The sequence below is a fragment of the Balaenoptera musculus genome, chromosome 12 (genome assembly GCF_009873245.2).
Source record: "Balaenoptera musculus isolate JJ_BM4_2016_0621 chromosome 12, mBalMus1.pri.v3, whole genome shotgun sequence".
Taxonomy (NCBI): Eukaryota; Metazoa; Chordata; class Mammalia; order Artiodactyla; family Balaenopteridae; genus Balaenoptera; species Balaenoptera musculus.
In genome coordinates this window covers 43,291,298-43,305,163 of record NC_045796.1, presented here as the reverse complement: position 1 = coordinate 43,305,163, position 13,866 = coordinate 43,291,298, and the positions used below count along the sequence as shown (strand labels likewise).

General features: G+C 35.8%; 1 protein-coding gene across 3 annotated transcripts in view; it reads right to left on the bottom strand.

Moving 5' to 3' along the window:
• Nucleotides 1-13,866, bottom strand: part of CEP85L (centrosomal protein 85 like) — a 207,359-nt gene that overhangs the window by 47,887 nt on the left and 145,606 nt on the right. For all 3 annotated transcript variants that reach the window (XM_036871170.1, XM_036871168.1, XM_036871171.1), the window contains one exon: nt 12,929-13,046. In XM_036871170.1, the coding sequence (XP_036727065.1) occupies nt 12,929-13,046 (118 nt within the window). The remainder of the gene's footprint in view (nt 1-12,928; nt 13,047-13,866) is intronic.

Below are 13,866 nucleotides of genomic sequence, written 5' to 3'. Positions count from 1 at the left end.
AAACAAACCCAAAACAATTAAGAAAATGGTCATAGGAACATACATATAGATAATGACCTTAAATGTGAATGGATTAAATGCTCCAACCAAAAGACACAGGCTCGCTAAATGGATACAAAAACAAGACCCATATATATGCTGTCTACAAGAGACCCATTTCAGACCTAGGGACACATACAGACTGAAAGTGAAGGGATGGAAAAAGATATTCCATGCAAATGGAAATCAGAAGAAAGCTGGAGCAGCAATCCTCATATCAGATAAAATAGACTTTAAAATAAAGAATGTTACAAGAGACAAGGAAGGACACTACATAATGATCAAGGGACCAATCCAAGACGAAGGTATAACAATTATAAATATATATGCACCCAACATAGGAGCACCTCAATACATAAGGCAACTGCTAACAGCTACAAAAGAGGAAATCGACAGTAACACAGTAATGGTGGGGGACTTTAACACCTCACTTACACCAATGGACAGATCATCCAAACAGAAAGTTAATAAGGAAACACAAGCTTTAAACGACACAATAGACCAGACAGATTTAATTGATATTTATAGGACATTCCATCCAAAAACAGCAGATTACACTTTCTTCACAAGTGTGCACAGAACATTCTCCAGGATAGATCACATCTTGGGTCACAAATCAAGTCTCAGTAAATTTAAGAAAATTGAAATCATATCAAGCATTTACAATAGCCAGGTCATGGAAGCAACCCAAGTGTCCATCGACAGATGAATGGATAAAGCAGATGTGGCACATATATACAATGGAATATTACTCAGCCATAAAAAGAAACGAAACTGAGTTATTTGTAGTGATGTAGTGGATGGACCTAGAGTCTGTCATACATAGTGAAGTAAGTCAGAAAGAGAAAACCAAATACTGTATGCTAACACATATATATGGAATCTAAAAAAAAAAATGGTTCTGATGAACCTAGGGGCAGGACAGGAATAAAGACAGAGACGTAGAGAATGGACTTGAGGACATGGGGAGGGGGAAGGGTAAGCTGGGACGAAGTAAGAGAGTGGCACTGACATATATACACTACCAAATGTAAAACAGATAGCTAGTGGAAAGCAGCTGCATGGCACAGGGAGATCAGCTCCATGCTTTGCAACCACCTAGAGCAGTGGGATAAGGAGGGTGGGACGGAGATGCAACGGGGAGGCGATATGGGGATATATGTATGCATATAGCTGATTCACTGTTATACAGCAGAAACTAACACAACACTGTAAAGCAATTATACTCCAATGAAGATGTTAAAAAAAAAAAAACGATAACATAGGAGAAAACTCAGATGACCTTGGATATGGCAATGACTTTTAGATACACTGCCAAGAGGCATGATCCATAAAATAAACAACTGATAAGCTGGACTTCATTAAAATTTTCTGCTATGCAAAAGACAATATCAAGAGAATGAAAAGACAACCCACATACTGGAAGAAAATATTTGCAAAAGACACATCTGATAAAGAACTTGTATCCAAAATATACAAAGCACTCAAATTAAATAATAAAAAAACATACACCACAATTTAAAAGGGGCAAAAGATCTGAACAAACACCTCAAAGAAAATATACAGATGGCAAATAAGCATATGAAAAGGTGTTTAACATCATACGTCTTTAGGGAATTGCAAATTAAAACAACAATGAGCTACCACTATACACCTGTTAGAATGGCCCAAATCCAAAACACTGACAATATCAAATGCTGGTGAAGATATGGAACTTTCACTCATTGCTAGTGGGAATGCAAAGTGGTATAGTCACTTTGGAACAGTTTGGCAGTTACTTAAAAACTAAACATACTTTTACCACATGATCCATAATCATATCCCTTGATATTTATCCAAAGGAAGTGAAAACTTATGCCTACACAAAAATCTGCACATGCATGTTATTAGCAGCTTTATTCACAACTGCCAAAACTTGGTATCAACTAAAATCTCCTTCAGTAGGTGAATGGATAAATAAAGTGTGGTACATCCAGACAATGGAATATTATTCAGTGCTAAAGAGAAATGAGCCATCAATACATGAAAAGACATAGAGGAAACTTTAATGTGTATTACTAAGCAAAAGAAGCCAATCTGAAAGGCTATATTCCAACTATAGGACATTCTGGAAAAGACAAAACTAGAGACACTAAAAAGATTAGTTGTTGCCAGAGGTTAAGGGGGAGGGAGGCAGGACAGGCAGAGTACACAGATTTTTAGGGCAGTGAAACTATTCTGTATGATACTAGAATGGTGGAGACAGGTCATTATATATCTGCCCAAACCCACAGAATGTACAACACCAAGTGTGAACAAACCCCAGTGTAAACTATGGCCTTTGGGTAATAAGGACATGTCAATATAGGTTCAACTGTAATAATGTACCCTGTGATACAAGATGTCAATAGTGGAGGAGGCTGTGGGTGTATGGGGAACACAGCATGGGAATTCTCTGTACTTACTGCTCAATTTTGCTGTGAACCTAAAAGTTCCCTAAACTATATACTTTACTAATTTTACAAAAAAGTTAATAAAGGTGTTTTTATTACAATTAAATATACACATTAGTGGAAAACCACTAGAAAATTATGAACTAAAAATAATAGGGCTTATGGAAAAGTAAGAATATGAATAATCCACTCAAAACCTATCCAACTTTATAGCAGATCACTAATGAAGACAGTAACCAGGGAGAAAGTTGAACATTCTGGGCAGGCAGCCACGGTTGATATTAAATACAGCCAAAATGCTGGTGTCGCTTTGATCAGAGCAGGTCTGGTGGGTGTTGAGATGATGAAGGTAGAACTCTGTAATAGAGGGACAGCCATCCAGATGGGCAGGAGGCAATGTAACCTGCCATGAATTGAAAACCGCTAGCAGAGGAAGTGCATCTCTCAAGGAAGGACAGGCACTCATAATTTTCTTTAAATGAAGCTTGAAGAGGCTTCTGCTGCCAATGCAATAGGTGAGCCTAGGTCTTTTTTACAGGCTGCCAAAAACTAATTTTACCCCCATTATTCTAACTCCCCTTGCCTAGAAAACAAAACAAAACAAAGCCACAGATGAACCAGTGAGACTTGAAAACTATGCTGACATCGTTCTCCTATTTATCATTTGTGTATGAGCACATTTGCACTACGGAAATTTGTTTTGCAGCAAGACGAGCTGTAGTTGAACCTCTGGATGAAATTAAGCAGACAGAGAAGACTGAAGCCGAAGAGCTTTAATTTCTACATTTAATAAGATGTTTTCAGCCTTTATACCTACTTTCTCTAGTGTCAAACAACCACTCATTCTGGAGAAAGCCTTTCTTCCCTTCATTTCTATGACAATACCCCACACCACCTCCCATTCTCCTTCACAAGTTGTGCTCTTCTACTACCCTGTAGAACACTACTGTTCCTGTCTTTACTTCTGAATCCCATTTTCTTCACTCCCTGCAACACCAGATCATGCCCAAGGATCCAACAACTACCCAGGTAGATGGACAACTCCTAAATCTCTAATCTCTCCCTCAGACCTCTACCCAGGAATCCAACCTCATTCTTCATCTCAGTCCCAAATTTATAATACATAAGCTGAACTCATTATTTTTCTCTTCTAAACCTATTCCTAATTGTAGTAGTCTCTATCCTGGTCATTGACAGTGTAAACCAATCAACTTCACCCATCTGAAACTAGGCAATTATCTCTCTCACCACGTTAATGTCACTACATCTAGCCCATGCTTGGCCACACAGATGTTTAATAAGTACTCTTCCTTTCATCCTGACCAACATTGTTTTAAAATGCAGGTATTCACTTAACTTTTAGATTATTGAGATAGCCTCCAGACTGTTTCCCTGTCTCCAATACCATCCATCTTAAATCCAGTCTCTATTATGCCATTGGAATAACCAAACTAAGATATCTGGGTGAGTGAAAGAGGGTGCTATTAATAATTATGCTAATTCAACAGACATTGACTGGAATTGTCCCTAAATTGGAGACAAATGGAGCCCTTACTTCTCAAGCCTTTGATACAACTTGACCCCTGCTTACCTCTTCAACCACATCTCTTACCACTACTCTTCTCTCATTATATACTTCATCCTTACAGAATAATTTGTAGTTTCCAAATGATTACCTCCTTTCTTGCCTTTAAGCCTGTCTGCATGCAGTATACTATGCCTCAAACACTATTCTGCTACCTCCTTCTTCTGGCTATTTTCTTTTAATCCATCAGGTTCTTGGACTAGATATCCCTTCCTATGGGAAGCTTGACCTGACCTTTGGAAGGCTGGTTTATATGTTCTTAGTACGGGTGCCCATAGCTCTTCAAATATATCCCTCTTGGGCACCTCCAACATACGGCAATTGTCTGATGTTTATCTGTGTTCCTCATTAGATTGTACACACTATGAGGGAAAGACCAACTTCATTCACGTATTACTAGAGCCTAAATGGTGCCTTATCCATAGTAAACATAATTTTTGAAGAAATGGATAAACATGTTTTTTGATATAGTCTCCCTTTGTGAACTTCAAGTTCCATGAAGACAGAAACTGTTCTTCACTTCTGTGGGCCCAGTATTTAACACATTAGGTGTTTATGTTCTGTTCAATAAGTTCCTTTGCAAAGGTGGGACTCATTTATAAAATGTTCATTAGAACCAAAGGACTTGGTAGTAGAAAAAAATAGCTGAAGGAAAAAGGAATAGAAAAAAATGATATAAATGGGAAGAAAAAAGGAATGATGCATCAATAAAGCTTAAAAAGAATAACCATTATTTAATTGGTCTTTCAAAAGAAGAATTCTCTTTCGTCTTCAGTTTTTAACAAAAGGAAAAAGGGTCTTTCACATTTGGGGTTTTTCCATGCAAGCCTGTTAACCACAGGTTAAAATTTTGGTTTAAGGCATTATAAGTACAAATTACTCCTTGGTTCTACCAATTCTACTACTGAAACAACCTAGGCAGTTTGGATTTTAGGATAAAGACCTGGTTCTCATTTTCTGCCTATGAGACTTAGCAATGTCTAGTTCATTTTGATTGTAAGGTTATTCAGTTTTTAATAGGCAAATAGAAGTTACTTCTCAATAATGTTTTTCATCTATAAATTAATTAAAAAGTCATTTTATTTCAAAAATATGTTTTTTAAACCTAGAATATACAGAATAGTAAAAGTATAATTCCCTTTAAAAAAAAATTATTTATTTTATTTATTTATTTTTGGCTGAGTTGGGTCCTTATTGCTGCGTGTGGGCTTCCTCTAGTTGCAGTGAGCGGGGACTACTCTTCATTGAGGTGCGTGGGCTTCTCATTGCGGTGGCTTCTCCCATTGCAGAGCACAGGCTCTAGGTGCACACACAGGCTTCAGTAGCTGTGGCTCGCGGGCTCTGGAGCACAGGCTCAGCAGTTGTGGCACATGGGCTTAGTTGCTCCACGGCATGTGGGATCTTCCCAGACCAGGGCTTGAACCCGTGTCCCCTGCATTGGCAGGTGGATTCTTAACCACTGCACCACCAGGGAAGCCCCCCCCACTTTTTAAATATACTAGGGAATTAAGATGAACAAGTATGGACCCAAAAAATGTGCACATACAAAATGTTGTGCACAAAAAATAATGTTCATAAATCCAAGGAAAAATTTCCTTTGTTGCTCTTCACAGAAATAGAACAACCCTAAAAAGACCCTGGACAGCCAAAGCCATACTGAGAAAAAAGAACAAAACCAGAGGCATTACACTTCTAGATTCCAAACTACACTACAAAGCCATAGTAATAAAAACAGTTTGGTACTGGCACAAAAATAAACACATTGACCAATGAAACACAACAGAGAGCCCAGAATTAAACACCAGAATACAAGGTCAACTAATATTCAACAAGGAGCCAAGAATACTCAATGGGTATGGTGCTGGGAAAACTGGAGAAACACATGCAGAACAATGAAACTGGACCCCTATCTCATATCACTCACAAAAATTTACTCAAAATGGACCAAAGACTTAAACATAAGACCCGATACCATAAAACTGCTAGAAGAAAATATAGGGAAGAAGCTCATCAATATTTGTCTTGACAATGATTTTGACATGATGCCAAAAGGACAAACAACAAAAGCAAAACTCAACAAATGAGACTAATCAAACTCAAAAGCTTCTGTACAGCAAAAGAAACAGTTAACAGAATGAAAAGACAACCTATAGAATGGGAGAACATTTTGCAAACCCTGTATCATATAAGGGGTTAATATCCAAAATATATTAAAAACTCATTCAACTCAAAAAACAATCTATTAAAAAACAGGCAGAAGAACTAAATAGACATTTTTCCAAAGAGGACATCAAAATGGCCAACAGACACATGAAAAAATGCTCAACATCATTAATCATTAGGGAAATGCAAATCAAAACCAAAATGAGATCTTACCTCCCACCTATTAGAATGGCTATCACAAAGAAGACAAAAGACAACAAGTGCTGGTGAGGATGTGGTGGAAAGGGAACCCTTAAACTTGGTTGGTGGGAATGTAAATTGGTGTGGCCACTACAGAAAACAATATGAAGGCTCCTCAAAAAAATAAAAGACAAAACTACCATGCGATCCAGCAATTCCATCTCTGGGCATATACCCAAAGGAAATGAAAACAGGATTTCTACAAGATACATGCGCCCCTCATGGTTATCGCAGCATTATTCACAACAGCCAAGGTATGGAAACAGCCCAATGCCCATCAACAGATGAATCGACAAAAGATGTAACACACAATGGAATATTACTCAGCCGTGAGAAAGGAGGATATCTTCCATTTGAGACAACATGGATAGACCTTGAGCACATTATGCTAAGTGAGATAAATCAGAGAAAGGCAAGTATTGTATGATACCATTTATATGTGGAATCTAAAAAAGTTAAACCTGTAAAAAACATAAGAGTACCTCCTTACCAGGGATGGGGGGGGGCTCCCACAGGGGATAAGAGTGATGGTGTTTAAGGGTAAAACTTTAACAAGTAGTAAATATGCCATAAAAACCTAATGCACAGTGTAATGAATACAGACAATTATATCGTACTATATATAGTTATGTAATGTGATAAATACCACAATAGCAATCATATTACATACAAATGTATCAAAGTAACATGCCACACACCTTAAACTTACACCATATTACATGTCAAATCTGTTCAATGAAAAAGTGAAGACAAATAAAAACACTATTCACATGCCAAAAAAATTCCTTCACTAAAGAAAATTTTATTATCTTATTAGTTGTTTCTCCTAAACTTTTGCTGTTTTATCCACTCTCTGTATCAATCTCCTGGAAAAAAGTTTATCTTATATATTTATCATATCCATTTAATACTTAGGGTTTTCCTTGTATTTCCTTTTATTAATTGCACTTATTTTTAAAATGAATTTCTCAACAATATTTTAATTCCCCACATAATTTAAAATTCTTCTAATATTTTTAGCAGTCCATTTTCCTTACCTTTCCAGATATTTCTATCTGTCCTTTCAGACTGACTTAGAGAGCCCTCTTCTGGCCTGATGCTGTGTCAAAAAACATTTTCTTCAGCTTGCAGATAATGTAAGTTTTAAATGCTTTTGGTAATATAATAATAATTGCATAATTCAAGTAAAACCTTTATTCAGAATAATAAAGTTATAAGGAGAAACTGCATGGTTCTATTAAAATACCCTTATCAAAGCAACTTATACTACTTAAGTAGTATAGAAATACCACTTTCGAATAACTGTACACTATTAATCTCAGTATGACAGAGCCTTGCTATCATGTGATGGAACTTGAAGATGAAACCACATAATAACAAGGTATTTGATACATTAGTAACTGAAGTATGATAAACAAGCTGGAATCTCTTGTTAAGTGCCTCTGCCTCAAATAAGTCTGATAGCTATTTGGTCTTTAATATGTCCCGATTTTAATATAACAATGCCTTTAATAAAACTACAAGTTTGAAAATATAATGGGGGAAAAAATTCCACTTAAGTTGATTTTTTTAAATTCTAGGAATAAAGATATTAATGAAAGTGACCAAACAGAAGTACATACCACCATTAAGTAATCTGCCAATGGTTTTTCTTCTTTTTGTAAATAAACAAGCCAATTATAAAGTTTACATAGAAATATATAAAAACAAATATTAAGGACAATTCTTAAAAACAGTAATAATTTGAGAAAGTAGTCCTTCTGGCCATATAAATTTTGTTATGAGGCGTCATAGACCCTATGTCTGTGTTCCCATTAGACTGTACTCTCAAGGACAAAACCAATCTCGTTCACGTTTCTATTCCTAGTACCTAGACAATGCCTAATCTATAGGAATCATAATAAATTTTTAAGGATTGGGTAAATGTGTTTACCTATATGGTCTCTCCCTTTATAGTTTGAGATTCATGAAGGCAGGAACTATTTTTCACTTTTGTGACCTCAGAATTTAGCACAGTGGATGTTTAATAACTGTTTGTTAAATGGGTTCATTTCCAAAATGGTTTATTTATAAAATACTCATCAGAATTAGAGAGACTTCATGGTAGAAAACAATAGATAAAGGAAAAAAATGAGAAAATGATATAAATAGAATGAAAATATTACAACAATTCAGAAAATGCATTTTCAAATCAAATTATATGTAAAAGAAACTAACTTTTTTCCATTAAAGGGTTCATAAAATCCATAAGCAAAAAAACCAATACAGAAAAAATAAGCAAAAAATACGAGAAAACAATTCACAGAAAAAGAAACATGAATGGGTCTTAAATATATAAAAAGAAGTTCAACATCAGTCTTAGGAGAAATACATATTAAATCCATATGGAGAAAACAAGAAAAAGATCTCAAATCAACAATGTAACTTTACAACATAAGGAACTGGAAAAAGAAGAACAAACTAAATCCAAAGCTATCAGAAGGAAGAAAATAAAGATTACAGCAGAGATAAATGAAATAAAGAATAGAAAAATAATAGAGAAAATAAATGAAACCAACAGTTGGTTCTTTGAAAAGAACAAAATTAACAAACCTTTTCCTAGATGGCCTAAGAAAAAAAGAAGACTCAAATTACTAAAATTAGAAATTTAAACGGAGACAATATCGATTCTATCAAAAAAAGGATTATAAAAGAGTAGTATAAAGAATTAACTGTTCAACAAATTGGAAAAACTAGATGAAATGGCGGATTCCTAGAAGCAAAACCTACTAACACTAAATCATGAAGAAGTAGAAAATCTGAGTAGACCTACAACTAGTAAGGAGATTAAATCAGTAGTCAAAAATCTCCAAACAGGGCTTCCCTGGTGGCGCAGTGGTTGAGAATCTGCCTGCCAATGCAGGGGACACGGGTTCGAGCCCTGGTCTGGGAAGATCCCACATGCCACGGAGCAACTGGGCCCGTGAGCCACAATTACTGAGCCTGCGCGTCTGGAACCTGTGCTCCGCAACAAGAGAGGCCGTGATGGTGAGAGGCCCGTGCACCGCGATGAAGAGTGGTCCCCACTTGCCGCAACTAGAGAAAGCCCTCGCACAGAAACAAAGACTCAACACAGTCATAAATAAATAAATAAATAAATAAAAGAACGTGAATTTCTTAAAAAAAAAAAAAATCTCCAAACAAAGAAAAGCCCTAGCCCTGAACCTGATGGCTTCACTGGCAAATTCTACCAAACATTTAAAGAAGAACTAATATCTATCTTTCTCAAACTTTTCTAAAAACTGGAAGAGGATGGAACATTTGCTAACCCATTCTGAGGTCAGCATTATTCTGATACCAAAGCCAGATGAAGACACTACACGAAAACTACAGACCAACGACCCTTTTGAACACTGATATAAAAATCCTCAACAAAATATTAGCAAACTGAATTTAGCAGTATATAAAAAGGATTATACTCCATGACTAAGTGGGATTTATTCCTGGAATGTAAGGATGGTTTAACATTCAAAAATCAATCAATGCTATTATACAGCACAAAAAGAGCATGAAAGAAAAAAGAAAAACAATCATCTCAACTGAGGCTGAAAAGAGCATGTAGCAAAATGTGACACCCTTTTATGATAAAAACACACAAAAAGCTAGGAAAAGAAGAAAACTACTCAACATAATAAAAGCTATATAGAAAAAAACCCACAGCAAACATCATACTCAATGGTGAAAGACTGAGAGCATCTCCTCTAAGATCAGGAAAAAGGATTCCCACTTACAACACTTCTATTGAACAGAGTACTGGAAGTTCTAGCTAGAACAATTAGGCAAGAAAAAGAAATTAAAGGCATCCAAATTGAAAAGGAAGATGTAAAATTATCACTGTTCACAGATGATATGATCATACACATTCTTTAGCAATAAAGAATGGATTCAGGGACTTCCCTCGTGGCGCAGTGGGTAAGACCCCATGCTCCCAATGCAGGCACCCCGGGTTTGATCCCTGGTCAGGGAACTAGATCCCATGTGCATGCTGCAACTAAGAGTTTACATGTCACAACTAAGGAGCCCGCCTGCCGCAACTAAGACCCAGTGCAACCAAATAAATAGCTAAATAAATATTTTAAAAAAATGTATCTCCACCCTCCTGGGTTTGAGCTGGAGAAATTAAAAAAAAAAAAAAAAAGAATGGATTCAGCAAAGTATCAGAATACAAAGTTAGCACAGAAAATTTAATTGCATCTCTACACACACTAATAATAAATGATCTGGAAAGGAAATTGTGAAAACAATTCCATCTACAATAGTATCAAGAAGAATAAAATACTTAAGATGTAACTTAACCGAAGAAGTAAAAGAATTGTACAATGAAAACTAAAAAACACTGCTGAAAGAAACTGAAGATGACACAAATAAATGGAAATATATCCCATGCTCATGGACTGAAAAACTTAATACTGTTAAGATGTCAATATTACTCAAAGTGATCTACAGATTCAAATGTAATCCCTATCAAAATCCCAATAACATTTTTTTTGCATAAATAGAAAAACCCACCCTAAAATTCATATAGAATCTCAAGGGACTACAAATAACCAAAACAATCTTGAAAAAGGGGGACAGAGGAGGACTTACACTCTGTGATTTCAAAACTTTCTACAAAGCTACAGTAATCAAAACAGTGTGGTATTGGCATAAAGACAGACATATATAGACTGATGGAATAGAATAGAGAACCCAGAAATAAACCCTCACATATATGGTCAAATGACTTTTGACAAGACAATTCAATGGGGAAAAGATTGTCTTTTCAACAAATGATGCTGGGAAAACTGGATATCCACATGCAAAAAGAATGAAGTTGGACCCTTACCTAACACCATATACAAGAATTAACTTGTAAGGGATCTAAGACCTAAATGTAAGACCTAAAACTATAAAACTCTTAGAAGAAAACATGTGGCAAAAGCTTCATGACACTGGATTTGGTAATGATTTCTTGGTTTATGACACCAAAGACACAGGCAATAAAAGAAAAGTAGACAAATCAGACTTCGTGAAAATTTAAAAATCTTGTGCATGAAAAGACACAAAGGACTATCAACAGAATAAGAAGGCAACCCACAGAATGAGAAAAAATATTTGCAAATCATATATCTGACAAAGGATTAATATCCAGAATATATAGAGAATCTCTAAACTCAATAAAGAAAAAAACAAAAAGTCCAATTTAAAAATGGGCAAAGGACTTGAATAGACCTTTCCCCAAAGAAGATACAGAAGTAGCCAATAAGCACATGAAGATGCTCAACATCATTAATCATTAGGAAAATGCAAATCAAAATTACAATGAGATATCATCAGGATGGTTACTATCAAAAACCAGAAAATAACAAGTGTTGGTGACAATGTGGAGAAACTAGAACACTTGTACACTGTTGGTGGGAATGCAAAATGGTACCTCCACTGTGGTAAAACGGTGTGGCAGTTCCTCAAAAAATTAAACAGAATTACCATATGATCCAGCAATTCCATTTCTGGGTATATACTCAAAAGAAATGAAAGCAGGGTCTCAAAGAGATATTTGTACACCCATGTTCAAATAAATAATATAAAAAATGTTCATAGCAGCATTATTCACTATAGCTAAAATGTGGATTCAGCCCAAGTGTCCATTGAAAGATGAGGGGAAAAGCAAAATGTGGTATAAATAAAATGGGATATTATTCAGCCTTAAAAAGGAAGGAAATTCTGACACATGCTACAACACAGATGAACCTTGAGGATATTATGCTAAGTGAAATATGCTAGTCACAAAAAAGACAAATACTGTATAATTCCACTTAACATGAGATACCTGGAGTAATAAAAATTATAGAGACATGAAGTAGAATGGTAGTTGCCAGGGGTCGGGGAGTGAAATGGTGAGTTATTGTTTAATGAGTACAGCGTTTCACTTTTATAAGATTATGTATAATAGTCCCAAACTAGAAACAACCCAAATTTTGACAAGTAGAGACAGGTTGAATAAATTATGCTGTCTCCATAAAATGGGAAATCAAGCAGCTGTAAAAGCAAAGGAAAGGGATGCTGCCTATGTAATGATATGAAAATAATCACTGTATTTTATATAATTTTATATAACATTAAGGGAAAGAAGCAAGGTGTTGAATACTGTATTTATTTTGATACTTTTTGTGAAGGTAGGAGGATAAAATACATTTATATGTGTTTGTTGTGATATAAGTCAACTCTGGAAGGCTACACTAGAAACTGTTAATAGTAGCTCCCGTTTGTGTGGGGAAAGGGTGTGAACTGGACAGATGGAAAACAGCACTTGGACATCTTTCACTACACATATAAATACGAACCATGTGAACAGATTATTAATTCCAAAAAATGTCCTAATCTTACAAGCTTAGTATATAATTTACATGTTTTACTAATAAATCGACTACAAAATCCTTTATAATCTTACCTGCAAACTAGCCACATAAGAATCCTCACAATTTACGTAATGTCCTAACATGGCATGTTGTGCTCGTAATTCATTATCCCTTATTCTTTCATGCAGATGGGTAATTTGTTGCTTCTGCCTGCAAAACATAAGTTGAGGTACCACGTTATAAAAAATATACTTTTCTAAGTGATAATTAAAAGCAGAACTTTCAGGGGCTTCCCTGGTGGCGCAGTGGTTGAGAATCTGCCTGCCAATGCACGGGACATGGGTTCGAGCCCTGGTCTGGGAAGATCCCACATGCTGCGGAGCAACTAGGCCCGTGAGCCACAACTACTGAGCCTGCGCATCTGGAGCCTGTGCTCCGCAACAAGAGAGGCCGCGACAGTGAAAGGCCCGCGCACCGCGATGAAGAGTGGCCCCCACTTGCCACAACTAGAGAAAGCCCTCGCACAGAAACGAAGACCCAACACAGCCATAAATAAAATAAATAAATAAAAATAAATTAAAAAAAAAAAGCAGAACTTTCAGTATTCTAATTTGGCACAAGAGTTAAAAGTATGATCAATCTTAAAATTCATAATAGGAAATCTTTTTAAACCACAGTACCATGAGATATGTTAAATACAGAAAAAGTTTATACTGTAGAGTACTTCTGACACTTTAAAGAACATAATCTTTTGTAGAATACTCTTCTTAGATTCTAACAAAGTCATGCTTTGCTCTCTTTCTTCTTGTTGCCTAACATAAAAACTGTTTCAATCTCAGTCTGGAATGTCTTTACCTTAATATTATTATTTCCATTTGTCCAAATTCTGTTCAACACTTAATACCAATTGAAGCTTCTGAAAATTTCATTGTCTGGGTGAGAGGTATTTTTATAAATATCATCTAGCTCAACTGCTGTACTATGCCTGCCTCTTATCTACAACATCCAGGTTGCATGGTCTACACATAAA